At 44.8% G+C, this 25,163-nt stretch overlaps 1 protein-coding gene across 2 annotated transcripts in view; it reads right to left on the bottom strand.

Annotated features, from left to right (window-relative positions):
* The window catches only part of NSG1 (neuronal vesicle trafficking associated 1), a 121,047-nt gene extending 98,900 nt beyond the window's left edge, over positions 1–22,147 (bottom strand). The window contains exons 1-3 of one of the 2 annotated variants that reach the window (XM_086964098.1): positions 21,761–22,147; positions 21,521–21,676; positions 9,999–10,115 (exon numbers count right to left, since the gene is read on the bottom strand). In XM_086964098.1, the coding sequence (XP_086820224.1) occupies positions 9,999–10,115; positions 21,521–21,649 (246 nt within the window). In that variant the 5' untranslated portion in view covers positions 21,650–21,676; positions 21,761–22,147. The remainder of the gene's footprint in view (positions 1–9,998; positions 10,116–21,520; positions 21,677–21,760) is intronic. The other variant, XM_086964099.1, reaches the window with a different exon arrangement.
* Between the last annotated feature and the right edge of the window lie 3,016 nt (positions 22,148–25,163).

Genomic DNA, 25,163 nt, shown 5'->3' with positions numbered 1-25,163 from the left:
TATGTAATATTTAACATTAATAGCCCTGTTTGTTCAGCAGTGCAGAGGTGCTGAACAATGTCCCAAAGTCCAGTTTTAAAACAAAGCCTTGCAAGTATTGTCAAGAAAGATTCCAGGTGAGCTGTTGTTTTACTTAGCAAAACCATTTCAACTGATATACGTGATCATATACCACCATACCACTTCATATACCACCATTCCACTTGTGTATGACTTACATGCATAAATTGAGAAATATGGAAGTGGCCTAATAGCTAGAGCTCGCAGCTTTGGATCTGGTGAACCAGGTTTGAGTCTCTGCAATGTCTCAACAACCTTTGATATTGAGCAAATCGCATACACTACTGTGCTTGTAATAATATGAATGTGGCCTTCTGCAATGTGATCTGGTGCTCGAGTAAAGTTCTCCAGTGCCTTTGTGCTGTGTCACTGCTATATAAAACTGCAATATATATATATATATATATATATATATATATATATATATATATATATGACGCTCCAATTCCTCTTTTCCTTCAAAAGAAGACGACAGCACTCGAGAGGTACTTCTCAGACATGCAAGTTTATTTTCAAGTAGGCGCTCCCCACAGACGCGCTTCGGCGTGTTGCCTTCGTCAGTGTGGTAACAATGATTTTTTACAAGTCGATGGAATAAATACACCATTTTCACTTTTTTCACTTTTTTTGCTCTATACATCGAGATAGACAGAGGACAACCCCACTATGGTCACTATGGGCGCCATCTTAAAGTGTGAAATGTGCAACCTAAGAGTTATCACAGATTGTACAATAAAGCCCATGGATGGGCAGATCCAAACAGGTAGTGGGTATAAACAATAAATCATAACTTTATGGTATAAACAACAAAAATGAAGCCGTGGATCGGCTAGGGTCCTCTATCTAGTAAACAATGGTCCACCAATGTATGCAGACAATCATCGTATGTTCATGCCATATAAGTCGCAAGGCAATACAACTCACAGTGTTTGGATCTCAGTTCCTCAATGATTATGTAAATGATAAAAGATAAAAATTCCAAGATCCTCAGAACCCAGCATTGTTAAGTGCTGAAACATGTGAAGGTTCTAGGTAAGGGGAAAAACTACGGAAGAATGATCAAGATCCATACAAGAATAATTCATGATTCTATCTAGTGAGTTTTCTGCCAATTGAACGACAATAATGTACAGAAGGTATATGCTAAATAAACAATCATGAATGCCTTCACAAAACAAACAGAACAAACAGCAATCCACTTCAGTGATCATCGGGTTCAACATCACATTACAGTTATATACAGAAATCGAATATGGGCCAACGAATTGTCCAAAGTTCTTACTGCTATACCCCCCCAGGTAATTCTTGCAGATGGGGAAGTGTTATGGATATTACGTGGCCAACGACGGTACACTGTATTCCTATTTTATTTACCCAGATGAAAAGCCATCTCCTCCCCTGCGTTTAGTCCCCTAGGGTACTTCGTAGAAAGGTCTATTATGAACCTTGATTCCAGTCTACGGAGTCGTCTAAGGCGATCACCGCCCCTCACATTCGGTGGTATGGTATCAAGACCGAAATATTGTAGTAGTTTTCGGTCTCGTCCATGGACCTCCGCAAAATGGCGGGCCACTGGGTAACTGGGGTCTGCCTTGTCGATGGCCCTCAAGTGCTCTATGACCCTTAGCTTCAGTTCTTTAATGGTGCTGCCAATGTAGCGGAGGCCACACGGGCAGAGTAAACTATAAACAACATATTGTGTGCTACAGGTAATGAATTTTCTAATGGGTATACTCCTTCCTGTATCTGGTATGATGTACGAGAGAACTCTCTTACTACTCGCACAGGCCTTGCATCTCCCACATGGAAAAAATCCTCTCTGATCTTTTAAGGTATTTGCCCTAGGGGGAGGTTTTTCTAGATGGCTCCTGACGAGTATATCACCCACAGACCTGGCTTTGCTGAATGTAACTAATGGGTTAGGTGGGAGATCATCTTTTGTGCTTGTAATAATATGAATGTGGCCTTCTGCAATGTGATCTGGTGCTCGAGTAAAGTTCTCCAGTGCCTTTGTGCTGTGTCACTGCTATATAAAACTGCAAAAAAGTATATATATATATATATATATAAATATATATGCTGTGTTACTGCTATATAAAACTGCAATATATATATATATATATATATATATATATATATATATATATATATATATATATATTTTTTTTCTGGAGACCACAATGCACCAGTGGTCCTTGTTTTAACTCAAAAAGGGATATGAGGCCTTGGCCCATTCTCTGCTTCAGAGGGTGTCTCTCAAATATACAAACATCACTTCAATCAACACCAACACTTTTCAGAAGCCTTGAGATTTTACGTAACATATGCCACAAGCCAGCACCTCACTCTGAAAAGTGTTCCTGCTCCAGACTCCAGTGCAGTTTACCATCTGTCACTTTTATGGGAAGAGCAGTTTCTTGGCCACAGTCCAGTGTTGAAGGGATTTGGTCATGGTTGTGACTTTTACAAACATTTGCTAGTATTGTATTAAAAAATCGTCTCATGTCTTGTCCATTAAAGCTAGTTAGATTGCAAATGTTTGTCAATCAAAAAATAAGGTTGTGGTTCTAAAATATTTGGGAAGCACTGTGGTGGAGTAATGTAATAGAGACAACGAGTTTGGGTTAATTGTTATGACTTTCTGAGTGATGTCATCTATAGATGCTGTAATGAAATAAGTTTCATGGTTCATTGGAAAAAGGAACGTGGCAGGAGCAAGTAAACTGGATATGGTAATTGTGCTGGGTGAAGGGGAGAAACCATGGAAAAGGACAAAACCTGGAGAAAGTGATTTTTCATGTATTTTTTGCCAGAAGTGTAAGTCGGAAACCAGTGCTGCATCACATAAACCAGAACAAGTGATAGCACTACACATGGCTAGGAAGCAGTTTGGCTAATCAAAGGAGAAAGGCAAGTGTGGATAATACACGCAGATGACTGGGTTGCAGGGCTCATCCTAAGGGGAGCCATAGCTGGAAGCAGTCAGTGCTAGCCCGCAGATCTAGAGAGTAGGGAGAATGTACAGGTCGGATTGGCAGTGCAACCATTCAAGCCTTGTTTGAAAGACCGCATGCCAAGGCAACATTTGCTTTTTTTTCTTCTTGACTTTGTTATGTTATGTTATGTTAAATTTAGCTTATAAAGCGCACGTACGCCCGTAGGCTTCATGGCGCTGTAGGAAGTTTTCAGAGCATAACACAACAACAGGAGGACCACTTAGAACATCTAGGGATAGGCTTCTCTAAAAAGCCAGGTCTTAAAGGCTAGTCTGAAGGCTAGAATATCTTCGTGCGCCCTTAAAGAAGCTGGCAAGGAGTTCCAGAGGGATGCAGCAAGAAAATGAAAGGAGCTGCCGCCCTGACGTTGTTTCCTAACAACCGGCACAGTGAGCAAGTTTTTGTGACCAGAACGGAGGTTGCGGGAGGGAGTGTATCTGGCAAGCAGGTTGATGATGAATTTGGGGCCTTTGCTTTGTAATGCCCTAAAAATAATGCAGCCGGTTTTAAAAGCCACCCTCTGGGCTACCGGCAGCCAATGCAGGTCTGCCAGGCCTGGCCTGATGGACTGCCATTTAGGAAGCCCGCAGATCAGCCTGGCCGCCTGATTTTGAACCAGCTGCAGCCTCTTGAGCTGCCCGGCTGGAAGGCCCAAATATAAACTATTTGAGTAGTCCAGCCTAGACAGCACAAGGGCGATGGTCACCTGTATCAGGGCAGAATGGGTTAGGAAATGGGCAATCTTTCTAATCTTGCGCAGCTGAAAGAAGCATGCGGAGACAACAGACCCTACCTGGCTTTTCAAGGAGAGGTCTTCACTGAAGGTGACTCCAAGGCTCTTAACCGTGTGGGATTTGGAGGGGGGATTTCCCATCTCCGGAGGCCAGAATTGAGGTCCCCAGCTGAGTTCGCTCTTCCCAGGCAAGATCAATTCAGTCTTGCCTGGGTTAAGTTTTAGGTGGTTAAGACCCATCCATCTCTGGATATGAGCCATGACCTCCCTAAACTCAGTGACAGCATCCGGCGACCCCAGGGGGAAAACCAATTGCAGATCATCTGCGTAATTGAAGATCCACACTTTGAATTTCCTCAAGGAGTACAAAAGGGGACGCAGGTACAAATTAAATAAAAGGGGAGACAGGGATGAGCCTTGAGGGACACCGCAATCGTTCTTAATTCTAGGGGCTGTGAAGGTGCCCAGTCTCACTGCTTGAGTCCGGTCGGACAGGAATGATTCCACCCAGCTCAAGGCAGTACCTCTAAGGCCTGCCTGCTCGACACGGCCGACCAAAATAGTGTGGTCGACCGTGTCGAATGCAGCAGACAGGTCAAGAAGCACCAGTGCCTGGTGGACATCCCTGTCCGCATTGCACCGAAGTGTATTCTGGACTGCCAGGGTTACCGTCTCGGTCGAATGGCCTGGACGGAACCCAGCTTGATTTGGCTCCAGAAATCCAGTGGTTTCCACAAAGTTGGAAAGGCAATTGGAGACGTGAGCCTCCAATATCTTGGATAGGAACGGCAACAGGGATATAGGACGATAGTTTGATGAGTCCTGAGGGTCCAGACCTGGTTTCTTAATTAGAGGAATTAGCAAAGCGTGTTTAAAGCCAGTGGGTACCCTGCCCTGGGTCAGTGATTTATTTAGTAGGGGTAAAATACCCTGAGGGATAGTTCGACCGATTTCCGAAAAGATGTGGGGGGGGCAGATGTCGTTAGGGGATCCGGACTTTACCCTCGTCAAAAGTGAGGAAAAGGTTTTACCATCAATGGCCGGGAAGGTATCTAATACAGAGGGATTGTAAAAAACGTCATCCAGAGGAAGTGACGTTGGGGAATTAGCAATGCTCGATTTGATAGTGACAATTTTTTCTCTGAAAAAATTATTCAGGGAGTCACATAGCTTCTGCGTAGGAGCTATTGAAGGGGCTGTCCTGTCGTTGTCACAGAGTTCATTAACTATATTAAAAATATCTTTGGACTTGTTAGATGACGATAAAATTTTTATGGAGAAGTAGTTGAGTTTGTGTTGTTTTAAAATTTTTTGATAACTTTTCCTAGTGACGCAGAAGGTTTCCCTATCCTGTGAAGAGTAGGTGGCTCTCCACTGTCTTTCTTTCTGTCGTACCCCTAATTTAAGTGCTCTAAGTTCTTGAGTGAACCATTTGTGGGCATCATTGCCTCTGATGTTAGGTAAGTATACAGAGGGGGCGAACAGATCTGCTGCGTGGAGAAGCCAGGAGGACAGTGCCCTCTCATCAACCTCCAGATCTTCGTCTAATGGGGGAAGGGTGTTGTTCAGCGTGTCCATGAACCCGGAGCGGTCCATGGATTTCCATTTGCGGAACGCTTTACCCATGGGAGGTTTGGCCTTGTGCTGCCCTTGAATCTCTAGTGGGAACTGGATAAGATAATGGTCAGACCAAATGCAAGGGCTTATAATAGGAGAGAATGGTGGTACGTTGTATGTCCAGATTTGGTCCAAGCTGTGACCCTTCTGGTGAGTGGGAGAGTGAATGTGTTGGACCAGGTTTAGATCTGTAAGCAGGTCCCTCAGTTCTCCAGCTTGGGTGTCGGTATCTGTTCTATCGAACCAATAATTTAAGTCTCCCACTAGAACAGTTTTAGAGTGCTTTATTACATGGGAGGCCAGTTGTTCTGCCAAAAGTACTGGATAGTTGGCCATGTATTGGGGAGGGCGGTATAACAGAATTACAGTAAGAGCCCCACTCTCTAAGTCTAGTGTAATTACCAAATTCTCTGTGTGGGGAAGGGTGAGAGAAGGTAATTCCCGGAAGTGAAAGGATTTTGAAATGATTGCTGCTACCCCACCTCCAACCTTCCCTTGAGCACGGTTGGCAGTCAGAATGTAGTAGTCTGAGGGAAGTGATGCCAAAATGTCCGGCAGGGAATGAAGGTTGGTCCACGTTTCGGTCAACAACAGGAGATCTGGTTTTTCTTCCATCAAGAAAAGGAAGATGTTGACCTGGTTCTTTATTAGGGACCTTGTGTTGAGGTAGTAGCATCTCAGGTTATGTAATAATAGAGGAGCCGATCTAGGTTCATTCGGCAATGGTGGAGTAGGCTGAGTATCATCAGCCAGCAGGGGAAAGCGGGAGAGCCCCAAAGTTTGTATACGTGTGCAAGTATGCGGCGGGAGTGAAGGGAGGGCTATTCCTGAGGAGGAGCTAGGTTGCAGTGATAGTAAATCATAAGAGGAATACCTCACAAAATGGCCAGGGGGAGTGGGCCCGGGTCCCGGTCGGGCGCAGACGGGCGCAGACGGGCTTAACTCAGGCGCAACTCCGGCGCGCCTTCGTCGCGCCCGCTGCGCTCGTCCGCTGCGCTGACACATATGGACCGTTTAAGTAGGGGCGGGACTCGGGGGTGTGGCGGTGATGTCACTGGCCTCGCCTCCCACCTCACCCGAGCAACCCGGCCCAAGATGGCGGCCCCTGCGAGCCCGCTGAGGCGGTCAACGCTCAGCCGAGCACCGGTGCACTCAGGAGGAGTGATCAGGTAGGTGTTCTGAAGTCCGAGGGAGAGACTGGGATCACAGGATAGTTTCCAAAGTTAGAAGCGCTCCACTGCGCTTAATGCGGCGATATGTTAAAAAAAAAAAAAAATTAAAATACTGCTCCAGCAATGTCTTTCCGCGTTGTAAGTGAATACTGCAGCTAACTTCCTTAGCCACAGGCGGAGACCCCCTGCCACAGGGTCATCAGCCTGCAAATGCCAAGGGTAGGTTCCAATCCGCCCTCCTAAGTAGGGGCGGGACTCGGGGGTGTGGCGGTGATGTCACTGGCCTCGCCTCCCACCTCACCCGAGCAACCCGGCCCAAGATGGCGGCCCCTGCCGCTGCGAGCCCGCTGAGGCGGTCAACGCTCAGCCGAGCACCGGTGCACTCAGGAGGAGTGATCAGGTAGGTGTTCTGAAGTCCGAGGGAGAGACTGGGATCACAGGATAGTTTCCAAAGTTAGAAGCGCTCCACTGCGCTTAATGCGGCGATATGTTAAAAAAAATTAAAATACTGCTCCAGCAATGTCTTTCCGCGTTGTAAGTGAATACTGCAGCTAACTTCCTTAGCCACAGGCGGAGACCCCCTGCCACAGGGTCATCAGCCTGCAAACTTTGTGCGGCCAAGTCTGCATGAGCTAATAGAGCTGTGAATTAACTGGCTCAGGGAGGAGGAGCTGGACAAAGACAAGACCGTTTATGGTGATTATTGCACTTTTAATATTCTGGGAGGGCAAATTGTAATGGACAAAACAACAATGAGCCTCCCTGGGCAGGCGCTGCCGAAAGTGTGTCTGACCTGTTTTTTTTTTTTTTTGGCCCATCATCTCCCCAGAACAATAAGCCTCGTTCTCTGAAGAGCATATACAAATGTCAACACTCACTGGGAGACATCAAACGTGCGAATCTATAGCAGCCATACCACCTGGTGTTTTCCCTATCACATTGCCAATGAAAATAGTGACAGGCCCTCGTATTGAGAATATTTTACATCTACATGGTGATTACATAGACATAGTTTAACAACAGGAGAGAGAGGGCAATTCAAGATACTCCTAATCCCCCTGGAACATTATTATATAAACAACAAAAGAGCGCAATTTCCAAATAAAGAGCTAGCAGGAGAAAGTCACTCAAAGATATTAAAAAGAACCCTCACTGATCAACCTAGTTGGTGACATGCATCATCATTGGGTTCCCACCAGAGAGGCCGAGTGCCTCTCTAGTGTGCTCCAACGCCTGTTTACAGCGGATCAGGTTTTTTTTGTGTGTGGTGAGAATGTGCAAAATAATGAGTGCAAAAAGGAGTGATTTAAAATGCCTTGGTTCTATCCAAAGTACTTTATTGGCGGAAAAACAGGCATAGATAAAAATAGTTATGAAGGATATCTAACTCCTGGTTATTTATACCAGCTGTACCATAGAGTGAAAAATAAAAGAGTGGTCAACATGTTTCTGCCTCTATGTGTTATTAGGGAGGTATTCGTCAGTACCAAACCAGCCCAGCGGTGTGCACACGCTAAGGTGCACTCTGACAGTTGGCGGTAAAGAGGAAAAGAATAACTCGGTTTTTGAAAAAGTCTTCAGGATTTCTGAAAACTGGATATTTGTGAAGCGTGGGATGGCCTCCCTTCGTCGGGGTCCTTGTAAAGGGAGTATGTAGGAATCCTACGGGCGCGCTGCTTTGATGAATGTGTGACTACAAGCGACCGCTCCCCGAACCCATGTTGTGAGGCCATCCCACGCTTCACAAATATCCATGAAGTAAATGTTTTTCAGTGCGAAAGACAAGTTCCTCTAAAAGTTGCAATTGAGGTGAGATGTTCTCACCATTGGATCAATTGACGTCTTCGCAGTGAACCTGGTGAGAGATGAGAGAGGATGTCTCTCTTCTCCTCCACCTATGAGTGGAGAAGTGACCATTGTTGGAAAACACGTAAATCACTATTTCTACCTCTTTACCATTTACCTCTGCAAATGTCAGTGGTGTAGAGACCTACCACTGTTCCAGGTATTAGGACCCTGCTGCATACACAATTCTTTTCACCGCCCATTGAATTTTGTTGCATGCATTTGAAGGAACAGTTATTTAGCATGGAAGAAGACCTCTAATGAACCAGTGCAATTATTTTCTCAAGGAAACAAACATTTCACAGCTTATACAACCACTAAATCCTAAATTGAACCCTTACTGTGTTCCAAAGAGCAGCTGAACTAATTTTTTAAATGCTTTTCTTAGTATTTCAAACTTTCATAATACTTTGGAGCTTGCTGGTTTGGCATGACGATACAAACATGACCATGGACAGGCTGGTTTAAGGGGCCTTTTATTCAACTAACGCCGTTCGTCCAATTATTACTAACTGCGGGTCATGACCACAACCTATGTTCCTCTAAATACCTTGAGTCCTCTTGAACCATATCCCTTCAGTACCATATAAAGACCCCAGTAAATACCCTAGATAATTTCCCTGGAGTATACTGACTCTAGTGGAAATTTCTTGAATCCCATCGCTGCTAGTTGAGAATAAACTGAACTAGTGCCCACTCTTTCATACATTTTCTCCAAAGTTTCTCTAGCAGTTGCGTTCTCATATCTTCAGTCTCAGTCCGCTCTACTCTTGTTAGAGTCTAATGTGAGAAAGGGTAAGTGCATTCCGTAGATACGCTATGAGGAATCCATTTCTTATCATTCATTGAGTTAAAAAGGGTTTTGTGAGCTTGTTTCACCATAGAAAGTGGAGAAATATTTTATCAGCTGATTTACAGAATGAATGTTTCGCAGCCCTGGTACCTGTACTAGGGCATGTGCAATTACAGATATACGGCGCTGCACATTAGAACATCATCAAGTGCAGCGGAGCTACCACAAACGAAAAACAAGCATTTGCAATGCAACAGGTCTCGCATTTACATGAGTTTGAGCTATAGGCATTGTAAAGAACAATGCCTTTTATTTATGTTTTGATTTTTGAAACATAAATAAAACGCATTGTCATTTACAATGCCAATAGCTTAAACTCGCGTAAATGCGAGACCTATTGCATTGCAAAAGCTTGTTTTAAACTCTTACCTTTGTATTTATTGTATATTTGGAAGGTAAGATACATCTTGTTAAATGGCACTGTAAGGGTTTAACGTTTTACTTTAGGCACAATATCATTGAATTTTGTTTTCAGAAGCATGATTTTTTTATTCCAATTTGTCGGTTACCCACATCCTTTCATGACGTTGTGACATCAGGACTGCAAGTTACCAGTCTGACTTTTATTTCACAATAAAATGCTCTCTGGGAGAATTAGTCTTAATTTACTTCCACTGAACCATTTGGTACACCTGAAAACAGTGATTTGTAACAGGAAAACCTAAGACTATATGTAACAAGGTGGTAATTGTATTACAAAGCAAAAAAATGCAGGAGCTTACCTTAAATCTTTCAGAGACACCTTCAGTTATGTTGATTGTAAATTCTGCAATTTTTGGAGTTCTAAACTTTCCTTTTTTGGGATCACGCTCATACTCTGTTTTAGTTTTCACAACAACCTGTTGCAATATAGATGAAGATGAAATGTATAAATAGTGGTCACAGATCGATTGTGGAGCAATTTATTCTGTTTTTAATTTGTAGATTTTAATAATAGTAAGACATTTTTTTAATGTTGAATTATTTTTTCTTCAAATATTTCTGATGCGCTGTGTACATAGTTATTCATCCATGTAGGTGCATAATTTATGCCTGCATTAATATAAATATTTTGTAAACTATTAGCTTGTGACAATACACACTTTCATAGTGTTGCTTAAAAATAAGATGATTCATGATTGCATAATAAATACTTTCATATAAATGCACTTACAGACAGATGCATCAATGATGGAAAAAGTAGTGTATTAAAAGGTCGCTATGAGTATAGCCGGATTATTCAGCATGGATACTCAGCGTTTTCCAGCAGACTGGCCAAGACCTAATGAAAATGCAGTGTAATTTAGGTGACAAACGATGGGATTGCTGTAAATGTCTTTTTCTTTATAGTTCCCACCTAGCGAGAAGGCGAATGTGTTCGTCCTTGAGCGCGAGCAGCGTCGGATTGGTAACGCTGGCATTCGGGCAATGCCCGAGGGGCCGGTGTACCAGTTCTGCTGTGGGCTGCTTTTTTCTGCAGTCTGGGGGGCTATTTGGGAGCTGTCTCTGTTCTTTTGATACAGTCAGCGGCTCAGTGGGTGTCTGAGTGACCTTTCTAGAGGCAGATGGGTACTCATTACCTCGTTTAGCAACAGGCAAGAGGTGTCACTCCCTTTGTCTCTCGGGCTGGCCCATTAATGTCTGCACACACTGGGCAGGGGGCCTGAGTAGAAGTGGCCTCACTTGTTTCACCACTGTAAACTAACGGTGCATTTTTTTACCCCGCCCCTAAAGTTTTTTTCTAAGATTACACCAAAGCAGTGATATGAGGAGTGTTTAGGCAAATGAGGGCTGGGTTTTTTTTGCGTGCCGGGGCCTATTTTCATTCCCAATCCAACCCTGAACGCGAGGGCAGGGGTCGAGGCTGATTAGTGCAATTGCACTATTAATGCAGCTCCCTGCCAGTGCGCATGTCAGATTGGCGGGCTGTCTGCAGTTTGCCAATCTCACATGCATACTCCAAAGCCTCAATCCCAAGGCTGAAAAACAGCCAGGGGCTTGCAGACGCAGGCCCCCATCCTCAGAATGACCGCTGGGTGAGTCTGCTCCAACCAATCGCAGCTCCAGGATTGGTTGGTTTTGGGTTGTACAAGGGAGGAAGTCCCGCCCTTTCCACCCGAGGCAGCGCCTTGGAGAAGAGCGCTAGGAGAGCGCCTGAAGGGAGGGTGAGTGTTTTGGACATTGCGCCGAACCATTTTATGATGTTGCCAGCCACCGCTGTGTACTTTAATTTCAGTGAACGGAATTCCGCAGGTAACAAGATACTTCAACACCATCGAGCGAAGGCATCCAGTAATATTCCTAGGAAGTAGTCATGTGGCACCGCTGCATGGCAGCAAATTACATTTTAAAGTCACTCTACAGACAACATCTGAACTTTAACTGCATGGTATTCCTGTGCGCCCATACATTTCCTGCTGCTTTATTTGCACTGTGTTACATTATGTCATGTTGTATAACAATCTCTTCTCTATAACAGCCCTTTATCGCTGATATTGGGAGCCATGAAACTTACCAACTGCTTCTGAGGCTACTACTGTAAACCAGTCTACGCTTGTGTGATGTGTATTGGTAGTGCATAAATGATATAATTCTTCGATACTTGTCTATATCGTATTCATTAAGCTGTAGGCATAAGGTTTTGGCAGTGATTATAAGCCCATCGCACCACTGACGAACGCCAGTTTTGCAGAACACCAAGGTCTTCTAGTCTTGATTCCACCTCATAGCTCTTTTCTCCACCAGTATACTGTCCCTGTCCCTTCATCTTAGTCTGGTGGGTTATTTTTCACTCGTTTTCTCCATTTTCAATATTTTTTCTGTATTTTTCTTCCTCCTTTTTCCCCTTTGCTGCCATGCTCTCTCTTGTTATGGGTCAAAGCAATGGGTTTTGGCAGCTAATAGCTATGAGGGCAGCACTTTCACTGTTTCAGCATTTCTTAGGTCAGTAGGAATGCCCATTGCTCACAGAGAGGGTGTGGATGTGGAGTTGCTTGGTGGCAGTGGCTGTTGAGTGCACTGACAGCCACCTGTATGGTCAAGTAAGATGTATGGTAGTAGTGGCAAGGTCATTTTTGTCGGCACAGGAAGATTAAATGGTTTGCTCGATCAGTACTCAAAGCTGGTTCCACAATTTCAAAGTTGGCTCTCTAGCTGTTAGACCACATGTCCTCCAAATTTGTTGCGTGTTAGTATGTGGCATATTATGAAGCAAAGGATGTCGTGACCATGGTGATATCCAACTATGTAGAATACCGGTTCTGTATTTAAAGTGTTATATAGACGTTGGTTAATGTTGCTTCTATATAGTCAGGGTTGTGAGCTACGGTATAGTCAATTAGAAGCATACCTCAGCAGTGCTGCTGTATGTCTATTATGATCTGTAGGTACCTGTTCATTCATAGGGGTTGGGGATGATGTGAGTCACAATATAGACAGCCATGGGCATACATAGGGTTCTATTAGATGTATGTGTGTTTAAAAGATGAAGAGGTTGGACCCTAGAGACTAAACTGTAGGAATGAGGGATTTAAAGTTTGGTTTTGAGAAAAGAGGGCAAGAGCAGAGAACGCATGGAGCAAATTTAGTGTTCAGTTATTCAGAGGTGAATTCTAGTGTCCTGTAAATCTTGGAGATAATTCTATAAGTGAGTCTGGCCTTAGAATTGAGTTTAGAGGCTTACTGAGGAACTGGAAGCTTACTTTGCTTATAGCAATAGTCAACTTACATGTATCTATCATAGGGGCATCTACATAAGAAATAAACTCACCCAGAAGAAGCCATAGGAAAATTAGCAGTTTTAGTTTTATCAGGATATGGATTTTTGCCTGTGCCAGGAAAGTGGAAGATTGATCTGGCCCATTAATGGGGGATGGTTACTAGTGTGCTCATTACAATTTTGGCCTATTAAAGTGGGCTGATTATAAGAGCCATCATTACCAGAGGGCATCTAATTGGTTCAGTATTTATCGCAAAGAAAAAGGCCCTAACTCTCAGACTCTAAGCCAGCTCGAATAACGGCAAAGAACTCTTCACCATCGTCAAGGAGTTCTACAATCCTGCAGCTGCCAACAACTAAATCCTTCCATCGCTAGCACTCTGCTATGACCTCTCAAACTACTTTGAAGAGAAGATTGTGAAGATCTGCAACACATTTAACCCACAGCATACCAAAACTGGCACCAGGAAACCCTTTTTGGGTAGCGGTTGCGCCTTACAAATTAAATGTAAAAATAAATAAAAAATACGAACTCTCCTGACCAGCATGGCACCTCCATCTTCTCTAATAAGCAGCTAAGCAACTGGAGGCCCCTCTTGAATATAGGAACCACTGCCCTAATTAATACCATCCACTCAGTAGCAACCTCTGATCCTTGACCCCACTTCATATTCAACTTTAGAATACACTCACCACTATCATCAACACTTCCATAACCATCGGGAACCTCCCGTCTTGCTGAAAAAAGCAAACATCAACACCTTATTGAAGAAAACAAAAGCGGACCCCAACACCTGCAGCAGCTACAGACCCATCTCGCTCCTGCTTTTTCCAGCTAAATTCATTGAGAACGCCATCAATACCAAACTTGCATACCACCTAGAACTCCACCACCTTCTAGACTGTTCTCAATCAGGCTTTTGCACCAAACCGAGCACAGAGTCAGCCCTCATTGCAGCCACCAGAGACATCAGAAGCATTCTCGACTGAGAAGAAACAGTCCCACTCATCCTCCTCAACCTCTCCCAGCTTTCGATATGGTCTCCCACGAGTCACTCATCAGAAAGCTTCGGGACTTGGGTATCAGCGGACCATCCCTCAAGTGGATATCCTCCTTTCTCACAGACAGAACTGAATGAGTTAGACTTCCTCCTGACAACTCAGAAGCCAAAAAACTAATCTGCGGAGTCCCTCAAGGATCTTCGCTCAACTCAACACTCTTCAACGTCTCCATCACACCCCTTGCAGATATCGCCAGAGCACACACCATCAACATAGTATCCTATGCTGACAATATAGAGCTCATTCTCTCCCTTACTGACTCAACCACTTCCTACAAACCAAACTTTGACAACTGTATAAGCAATGGTGCTGCTTGGAGGAGACACAATTGCCTCGAGCTTAACACTTTCAAAACCGAAGTTCTAATCTTCAGCAACAACCACTCCCCCGTCATGCCTCTTGGCTGGCCCTCTTAACTTCACCCACCATTGTGGACCATGCCAAGAACTTCAGTATCATCCTGGACATCAATCTCTCCATGAGCAGAGATATCAATGCCATTTCCTCATCATGATTCCACATTCCGAGGATGATCCGCAAGATTTTCAAGTAGATCCCACTGAATACCAGACAAATGGTCACCCAGGCTCTTATCACAAGTAGAATTGATTACAGAAATACACTCTGTGTCAGAATCCCAGCCCATGTCCTATGCCGACTCCAAACCTCCCAGAACACCGCGGCCACACTCATCCAGAACATCCAGCTAAATAACCACATCTCTCCACACCTCAACAATCTTCACTGGCTTCCAGTCCACGAAAGATGTAAGTTCAAGCTACTCGCCCACGTCTACAAAGCTTTCCACAACACTGGTCCAGCTCACCCCAACCACCTCCTCAACTTTTACCAACCTAGCAGACACCGTCAATCTGCATCCCAGGCAAGATTACACTTCCCTAGCATCAAGAAGACCAGAAACGGAGGAAGCTCCTTCTCATACCTTGCAGCCAAGACCTGGAGCGACTTCCCTGAACACTGAAGCACCTCTCCATCCCACATGGACTTCCAATGGAACCTCAAGACATGGCTCTTCTAGGTGAAACGGAAATTATCTCCTCCTCTACCCTCAGGCCTGCCCTACTCAGTGCCAAGATACCCTCACATGTGATTAGCTGTGTTCTACAAATTCACATAACATAACATTGCACCTGAAAAAATAAGTCAGCGTTTGATCACAATTTATCAAGTATAATAAATGCCACCTAATTATTTGGTTACACCCTATAATGGGCAATGTCAATTCACATTTTGAAGCTTACTGCATGAAAACCCACAAGTCCCTGCATTTACTGGGCATTTTCCTCCTGATAAATATCAGCAGGTTTGACCTGCCTGGATTCAGCTGGGAGATTAGCTTTTTATTGCAAAACTCATAAGTGTGGTACAAGGAGTTCCCACAAATATCAAAAGTTAACGGCTGACTCATAACGTCACTCAAGGGAAAGTGATTTATGTGACGGCCCATGGAAATATGTATCTGAGTTCGCCAAGGCCAGACCTTTGGTGGGCAGTGGATCTATACCTTAAAAAAGATGGCCCTGAGCACATGACCATTTATTACTGTCCTGAAAAACAAGGATACATGTTGTGCCAATGAGAATGCTCCAAGAAACTAACAGGGTTTCTGAATGTCTTGGGAAGTGGGATTGTCCTGTGGTGCAACCATACCTGTTATACAGAATAGTTAATCTGAGGGAAGGTGTATGCTCATGGGGTTGGGATAGCGGATCTTTGTGGGGACTAGGTATCTATGTCAATATGAGGGTAGGTGTGTTTGTTTTCAATGGAGAATACGATCTGTGAGCATTACTCTGGAGAAATTGGGGCTATAGAGGAGGTTGGAAACTACCATGTAGGTGATGGGTGTAGGTCTTGGGATAGTGAGTGCTATGGACAAGGTAGAGAGGTGTGTCATTGAGAAAGAACTTGAGGGCCATGGAAGCTTTGGTTGGTCCTGAGGGGGATGGAAGATTGGTGCCACAGAATGAATGACTGATGTCATGGAGGTGGCAGGTGGGTGCAATGGAGATGACCACAGGTATTGAAGAAAAAAGAAGGCAGGTGCCACGGAAAGTGGCAAGTAGGTTTTATGTGAAAAATGTATGAGTTCCAAAGATAGCTTGGGTGGGTATTGTGCAAATGGTGAGTGAGTGCCATAGAGAATCCTAGGAGGTGACATATATAGTTTTGTGTCTCCTCTATTAAAAAAGTGTTGGCAAAGTCATTAGGTCTGGTGTTGGCTGATGACTTGATTTTGCTTACATTTGTGAATGTTTATTGCAAAACTGGGTCGACTTTTTGTTTGTCAGGGCACATTGTACAAGAGTAGAATACCATCACTTACAGAGAGAAAAGGCAATAGCTGAAGTGGGTTGACCCTGTGCCCCATTCTGTATTCTGTCGGGTGGGAGTAATAAAAATGTTAATGACACACTGTTAGGCCAATATAAGAAGAGAGTTGGCTGAACGCCCCTATATCAGGGGAGTGATGGACACCCTTGCAACCCATGTTGGGTGCAAGCAAGGCCAGACTGGCTACCTGGCTTTCACTAATAAACAATGCAAAACAAATGTTTTACAAAGTACGTTTTAAAGCTATTTGTTTTGCATTGTTCATTTAGAAGCACCTGCAGCTCCCCAGCAACAAAATTGGCCCCTCTGCAGTGAACCTGGACCAAACCCTGCTAACCCAGCAAAATACGCCCGGTAGCTAGTTCGTCCCTGTGTGTAGGGGCCCAGTCCTCTCTACATGAAGGAGGCTGCCTCAGCATGTCTCTCTAAAGCATCTGCAGTGTACAGCATACTATGAGATGACACTGTGCAGATCCAGGACATGAAAACAAACACAATAGCATATTTGTTTCTCTTCAGTCAGAGCCTGCCAGACACCTTACATGAGTAGGTAAGGCCCCGTGAAGGAGAGCATCCTCGACAGAGCACTGCTCCTCTTAGACGAGAAGAGGAAGCACAGAAATGACAGGAGCAGAGGTATGATTGTCACCTTTCCCAGAGAAAAATGCCAGCTCTCGCTCTCCTTTCATGTTTTAAGATTCTGCAAAGGCCTGCACATGGCTCTTAAGTAGAACTTTATAGGAAATTATCAGTATTCTTTTTAACATACTTACTTACTTACATTCCCTTTCTGTTTTTGTTTACTTAAGTTGTCAGTCAGAGGCCCTCGGGGCAGCTGAAAACACATTATGAAGTGTTTTCTTCTTACATTAACTATTAACGTTATGTATTGATATGGGGGAAAATACCAGCCAGGACATTAAATGCTAGTCATTGCAAGTGATTTCCCAACGTTTCTATTAATGGATATGGATAGAACTCCAAAGTTCTTGTTTCCCTCATACATGCTTTGAATAAGGTGTCAGACAAAAGTTAAAAACAACATGCAATGCATTTAGTTTAAAAATAATTGATAAATATATACCAATAAAAGCAGAACATTGGAAGTCACCACCTTTACTAAAATATTTCTAAGCACTTTATGTTTGTGCTTAAACCAAAGTAGTATACAAAGCACATTGCCTTTGTGTTACATAAAAGGAAAGAGTGAATTCAATATTTAAATAACCATTTAAGTTTCAGTATTGTAAAGCAGAGATCTCAGCCTCTCTCTTGTCAGATTTATCTGTTTCTGCAACCTGTTTCTTGTTTTGCTTTTAACATTATAGACATGACTTCAAGTACGAGAATGCAATGTATCAACTACTCACAACTGAAATAGAAAAATACAAGGTCACAGTGTAGGGCCTAATAGAGGATTTCTTGTGCACATATACAGCATGAAAGCCTTTTCCTTCATTGTTTCCAGAAAGTATGATTTTTGTTTCCATACTGGAATAATAGGAATGTTCAGTAGCATACCAATGGTTATTTTGGGAAAGATTGTACGTGGGTGCCATGGAGAGGACAGAGAAGGATGGTGGGGTTCCATGAAAAATGCATCATGCATGATGAGGGGGAATGACATCCTCAGGCATGTATCATAAATGCCATTGATGGGTATCACTGAGATGACTGTGTCACAGAGATGGTGGGTTTCTGCAACTGACAGGTCAAATGGATTCTTTGTCAATGTCAGAATGGTCAGGATGGTGCAGCGGAGACAGTGAGTGAGTGCTGCTGAGGGGGAAGCGAAGCAGATGTCATGAAGTGTTGGTGTCAAGAAATGAAGAATGGGTGCTACATAGAGGGCAGGGGGTGAATGTTATGGAAATACATTTGGATTCTAAGGAGAATGTGGGTGTCAGGTGAGATGGTGAAGGAGTGACATGGAAATGGAATGTGGGTACCCTGATAAATATGTGTGCATGTTCTCGAAATGGTGTGTAGTTGCACGTCAGAGGGTGAATTGGGGCTAGTGGGATTCTAGAGAAGTGGCATGAAAACAGTAAATAACTGCCATGCAGATGATTGATGGATACCAGAGATGGCTTGTGTGGCATGGTTCAATGAAGACAATGGGTCATTTTCTCACAGAGAAGGTGGGTATGTGCCATGGATGTGGTGAGTGTGCATCATGGGTAGGCTGGGTAGTTGCTGTCAGAATGGTACATGAAAGCCATGGTGAGATTGGGAAAGAGTCATGGACATAGAGTTACGTGTGATAGAGAGGATGCACACATTATATCTAGAAATTGAGTGGGTGTTTCTAAAGATGGGAGGTGGGTGTGGTAGGTTTCTGCAAGGAAAACTTCAGATGGGCATCCTGGAGATGGAAGACAAGGCCATATGGAACACGGAAGGGTGTTATAGAATAAATGGATGGAAAGACACCGCATAATTTTGGTTGCGTTATGGAGATGGTGGATGCATTTGCAAAAATGAAGCCAGTGTCTGGGTTCAGGGACCTGTCTTGTGTGTGGGCTATCTACCAGCAGTGTGTGGGTGTAGCCGTTCAGAAAGGAAAGAATTTTTCTTTCTTGTTATCCCCTCACTCACCGGAGTTTCCTCACGGTGACATGCTTCATCATCGGGGTCATCCCAGTTCTCTACGAAAAGGGGCGTGCTGCGACTCTCGAGCTACGAAGGAGCCCTGTGAAGTGAAGGACTATGTGTGGTGAGAGTAAGTGGAGTGGATGTGTGTGTGAGTGTTAAAAATACCGTGCTAGTGGGCCTCAATGTTTTATTCTGCTCCTAGACCGGTATGTTAAAAGTGGGGTTTGTACTGTGGACCAACCTGTGATGTGGGTTGGTTCAGTATCTGGTCAACATGTTTCACGCTACCCCTAGCGTTTCGTCAGGACCATACAGGGACCAGCCCTGTATAATACCACTCCTAAAAAACCTAGACTTAGGATTCAAAGATTTAATTAGTGCGAAAAAATATTTACAGTGATTGATATGGAGATGGAATAGAGGTGGGCGAGCCACTGAAATCTTGAGCCTGGCTTGAGCTGTGTGCCTTGTTCTGGTGCAATGCAAGGTCTTCTTGGACCTGTGAGACCAAAGAAGCCAAGCTTTCAAGTGGCTTTAGTCTGCCACTCACCCTCTAACCTCATATGCCACAAATTAAAGACAGACAATTAATCTTTGCAGTAAATCTGAAGAGATAAAGAAATTCCCATCTAATGGCTAAACTGCTCAGTGCATATGAGAGCCCCTTGCAATACCTGAGTTCAGGCTGTGCACTGTACAAAAACTTCTTGTGTTTGATGTACTAGACTATAATACATGGAGGGCAACAATCTCAGTACAAAAGCCAGTTCCTCATATTATTAGGGACGTTCTGTGATATTTCTAACCACTTATAATAAATAAATAACAGAGCTGCTCAACTGTAACAAGCTATCACATTCAAGTTCTGACATCACAGTGCCTGATGCCCGAGCCAGCAGCCATTGTAAAAGGTAGGTCACAGAACATAGGGGTACATTAGGATGGCGGACGGACTGCAGTCCATCCGCCATCCTGGTGGGAACCGGGACCGTCCGCCATGCATGCGGCAGTCCCACACACCTGATCACCATGGCAGTCGGATCTTGAATCTTAACGTTGTAGCGGGTGCTGCTGACAGTAGCACCCACCACAAAGTGAAAATGCCATGTTGTGCATTTCACAGCACTACGTGGCAGGCCCCACACGGTGCCTGCCACGTAGTACTGTGAAATGTAGGGGATACCATGGGTACCCCCAAGTGCACACTCACCTTCCCCCAACACAAGGGGGGCCTACAATGGGCCCCCGTCACAAATCCCACCAGCCTTTCAAAGGCAGGCAGTAGCCAGCATCCTAATTTGGCCACCATTTTAGGCTGTGTGGCCCATCCGCCAGGCAATCTGTGAGATTGACTTTGGGGGTCCCGTAGCGGACGGTCTTTGCGTCCGCCACGGTCCGAGCGCAATTCCCACCGCCATTGTAATGTAGAGGAGGGACTATCGCGGTCTGATTGCAGAAGGACCGCCACTGCATGGCTGGGGGTGACGGGCCTTCCGCAATCGTCATCGGACCCATAGTTATAGCTGCGGTTAAAACAAGGGAACTGGGAACTGTTTTTTATTCTTCTGATATATTTCTCTAAAAAGAAAAAGTGATCAGCAGAAAGGAGATATTTTATAACAAAATCTTCATTTTTCTATACTGTAGGTCTTTTAAGGAAATGTAGAATCTCTGCATGTTTCTACACAATATGAGCCACAACATTTTAACCTAATTTACATCAAACTGATTCTAATATCTTTTTTCAAAAAGTACTAACTGCATTTTAGTGTGCTTAAATACAGATTTTGCTTTCATTATTATTGTCTACAACGAACCTGAAAGAGCAAGATACCAAGGATGTAAACTGTTTATTGGAAAGGTGATAGTTTGACCAAGTATTATAAGGAATGAAACACCTCTGCTGTATATTAAAAGATAATGAAAGTCACCTTGGAGTTCAATTACCTATTTCGTCACTGAACTCCTCAATCACCTGCCGAATTTATCCCATATAATGTTGCTCAATAATACAAAACAAGGCCATCTGTAGGGCTCACATGGCAACTGATTGTCTTCTTAGCTCACTAATGGCATTGTCGTCAGGGCAGAAGGGGGAGCATGAATGGTTTTATGTTCATGTTTAAAAACCATCAATTTTAATAAATGCCTCTCAATGCATTGGTATATTCTGATATACCCTCATGACTTCATTGTCTTGTATTATGATGTTTGTTGCACGATGTGCGTGCCAAACATCTCCATGGCTCTACTGGGACACGCACTCTTAAGAGCCAAGCCCAACCCTTGACTTGGCTCCGAAGCGGCTCTCCATGACAATTTCTTGGCTCTCCCACCTCCAAGATGGCTGGTGAGTGCCATGTGAATATCCACTGAGGGTTTGGGAGGGTGTCAATGGGATGACAGTGGGCATCATGGAGATTTTTATGGGAAGGGTGGGTGTGTCTTATAAACGTAGACTGTTAAAGCCATGGTGATGATGGGATGTGTCAAACACACAACGTATCACTGTACACAACCCTTAACAAACAGTACCTTGTCAGGAGGTGGAAACTGCAGCTGGTTGACATCCAGTGGGGTCATCAGCGGGATAGTGTCGAATTCATCCTCACAGAGCGGCGGTTTCACGCTCTTCTCACTGAAATTATTACCCAGCTTCACCATCCTGCTGCCAAAACCGATGCCGAGCCCCTGGAAAAGCAAGAACTCTGTCAGAGCACGTTTCATGAATCAGAAGCACAGGCGGCGCGACAAAGCCCACTCCATCCATCTCACCTTCAATTAGGACGTCACTATGATGAAGAGAGCAATGTAGCGGTGTGAGAGCTTCTAGTGGCTACGGGTGTGAGCGGCGGCGGGCAGCAACCCACAGCGGGGTGGTGCGGGACTTTGGGCTTTCTCCGGCAGCTGACGGGGGAAGGTGATGCTGCACTTACCCTGCGGGAGATGCTCTGCCGCAGCCCGTCGAATAGGGTGTTCACTCCCCGGGGCGTTCAGTATACGCCGAAGACAGAAAAGGCTATGTTTTGATGGATGTGGCAATGACCGATGGCAGCCGGTGGCGTGTCGCCGTCCTGTCTCGGTACGGCAGCGGTGGGTGTTGGTTGGGCAGAGCCGCAGTTCCTTCGGATACTGGCGTGGGAGCACGGGCGGAGGAGGCACGCGCGGGCACGTGCAGCAGCAGCAGCAGCAGCACAAAGGACGCTCCCCGGGGACTGCGCGCGCGCCACCGCTGTCCTCAGCTCCCCTCCTCCCCCTTTCCCCGCTCCACAGTAGACGGGGTTTGTGTTCCTACCAAGTGTAGAAGGACCTGTACGTGGCACGCACCACCTGTCATCGGAAGAAGGCAATTACTCCAGCATTTCTACGGGCTCGTACACTTCACGTTTGTTATACCGTGTGAAGTGAGTCTAGTTGGTAATGTTTTTTCACATCTTGATTATTTCCATTTTCTCCCAGAGAAACAATTCATGTTATCAATATACACGGAGGAGTCGTTGTTTATCATACAAGCGTCCCTCCGTCATCTCCCGTACCACCCCCAGTTTGGAATTAATGAACATTGGCCATCATTCTGTCCTTTATTTACATGACCAAGGAATCTGCTTTATCATCATCCTCTGACGAGATTAGTTCTCGCAGCTTTAACATATCCAAGGACAACGCTTTGCCAATTAAGAAGGGTTAATATTAATTTACTTACAGTAAAATAGCCTTTATTCTTTTTTCATTAAAGCACATTGACAGACAATGTCTTGAAAACTGAATAGTTCTTTACTAGGGCTGCTTCGGACCTGGATAAGGATATTGTGATGGCAGAGCGCAGGATTGAGCGTCGTCGCTCCATTGAATCCCTGAAAAATAGACCTTTGTCGGATTTGGTGCCTGTATCCGCTTTGCCGGACACAGTCTCTGACTTTTCCAGCGAAGACCCACTGTCTTTGGACAAATTTCCCTTACTCCTTAGAGACACTTCGCCGCTTCAAGTTGTTGTAAATACTGCTCCTTCACCCAATGTGGCGACCCCAAGCATTCCTATTACAGGACTAAGGGCCAGATGTAGGTAGGACTCAGTTACCGATTCTTAATTACCGAATTTTACCGATTCGGTAATTAAGAATCGGTAAATAAGAAGGGGGGGTATGTAGGAACATCCAGATGTTCCTTTTACCGAATCGGTAAAAATCGGTATTTACCGATTCGGCAAATTCCGACCGGTAATGCTCCATTCATTCCTACGGGCTTTGAAGCCCATAGGAATGAATGGGGCATTACCGGTCGGTATTTACCGAATCGGTAAATACCGATTTTGACAAGGGTGCAGGGGGTGTCACTTTGACACCCTCTAGCACCCCCAAAAAAGGTTCGGGGGCCATGTGGCAGGCATACCTGCCCTAAGGGCAGGTCTGCCTGTCATATGGCACAGGTGTGCATGCACACATGTGCATGCACACCGGAATCAGTATTTTACCATCAAATATATTTGATGGTAAAATACCGATTCGGTAAGGGTTGTGGGACTCAGAAGAGTCCCACCTACATATCAAATTTACCGAATCGGTAAAAATACCGATTCGGTATTTTACCGATTCGGTAAATTTACCGATTCGGTAAAATACAGGGCCCTACATCTCAAATTGCATTTACCGGTCGGTAACGGCCGAATTCGGCCGTTACCGACCGGTAAATGCCTACCTACATCTGGCCCTAGATGTAATTAATGTGCCTTCTCTTCCAGCTAGGGAGTTACCTAAAAAGAAGGGCAAGTTGCCCTACGTACCCAAAGCTCATGGCCCTCCACCATCTAAAAGGAGAAGGGGGGGGGGATACCTCAGAAGTGTAAGCTCAGTCACTCTGAGTTTGGCAAATCACTAAAATCTAATGCATCAGCTGTATCTATGGCCAAGGCCCCAGTAATTTCTGCTGTAGTGTCTGTGGTGCTAGTGCCACCGGCTCCCGTGGTACTAGACACAATTGATATAATGCCTGTTACCGATTCATTATGTGAAACAAGGCCAGCCCTTCCCCCTCTAGAGAAAGCCTTATTGTCTGGCACCCCTTGTGATTCCATTGAGCACCTATTCAGGTCCTTTATGCACCCAATACTAGATATTCTGAAGAGGGTGGAACAACGGCTGGGGAACCTTGAGTCATTGTTTGCCGATAATGCTGGGGCAGGGCCTTCCTTGACTACCGAAAAGCCAGTCTCCCCACTGATGGTCACAGCTCAAGCTCTAATTGCTCCTGTCCCGACCCCGGCTGCCCCCAAGGGCCCTATTAAGGGCAATAACAAAGTTAATAAACCCCCTGTCAATACCCATTCGGGAGCACCAGCAACCCAGCAAGCTCACCAACAGGTCCCTCTGGTGACAGCAGTAAAATCAGCTGCACTGGTTGCTAGAGAACCTCAGAAGGGAGGGGATAATCCGACCTCCCCGAACAAGCGAGTGGGACGGGGAAGGTTGAATCGACCTACCAATGACAAATTGCAGGGCCCTAATGTTGAATTGCCTCCCGATGCTGTGCCTTTTGTGGTCGTGCTTACAGGAGTCCCTACCCTAGAGGTTGGTAAAAGGGAGGGGTACTCCCAGTTAAAAAACAAAACAATGCACTGGCTAGGACAAAATAGACCACTCCCATATTATATTAATGGAGAGATTGTTCACGTCAGGCGTCTCCCCTGGTTGGGCAGCAGGGGAAAAAACCTAAAGGGAGACCTTATCGTAACAAACTTTAGAGACCCAGAGGCAGTCAGATTTATACTGAATGGGTCCTCGGGGAACTTGAGCAATGCCATAGTTCCATATGACTTAACATACTTTTATCCAAGATCCCTTGTGACCCCCCCTTTCTACCCTGGAGGACTAGTTGATACACAGCCTAACATGTACATGCCATCCAATAATAGCTACACGGGGCAAGTTCTTAGACCCTTGCCCATCAGGAACGATCTTGGGTGGAATACAGGTACCGTTAGAAGCTATAGTATGCCTCCAGGGAGGTTGGATCACTTACATGGGAACAGGAGAATGGATCATTTGATTCCATTTACCCCGCTAGAAGTATCTAACAGATTTAACATTTTCTCCTGCTTCGATGGGTGTGATTGACAGCCGGGGTACTCTGTTGGCAGTCCACTGGGTACGGTGACTCTAACATCAAACTTTTTATTACATCC

This window comes from Lissotriton vulgaris, chromosome 3_2 (genome assembly GCF_964263255.1).
Source record: "Lissotriton vulgaris chromosome 3_2, aLisVul1.2, whole genome shotgun sequence".
Lineage (NCBI taxonomy): Eukaryota > Metazoa > Chordata > Amphibia > Caudata > Salamandridae > Lissotriton > Lissotriton vulgaris.
The sequence above is the reverse complement of the archived record's forward strand: the minus strand, read 5'-3'. Positions and strand labels throughout refer to the sequence as shown.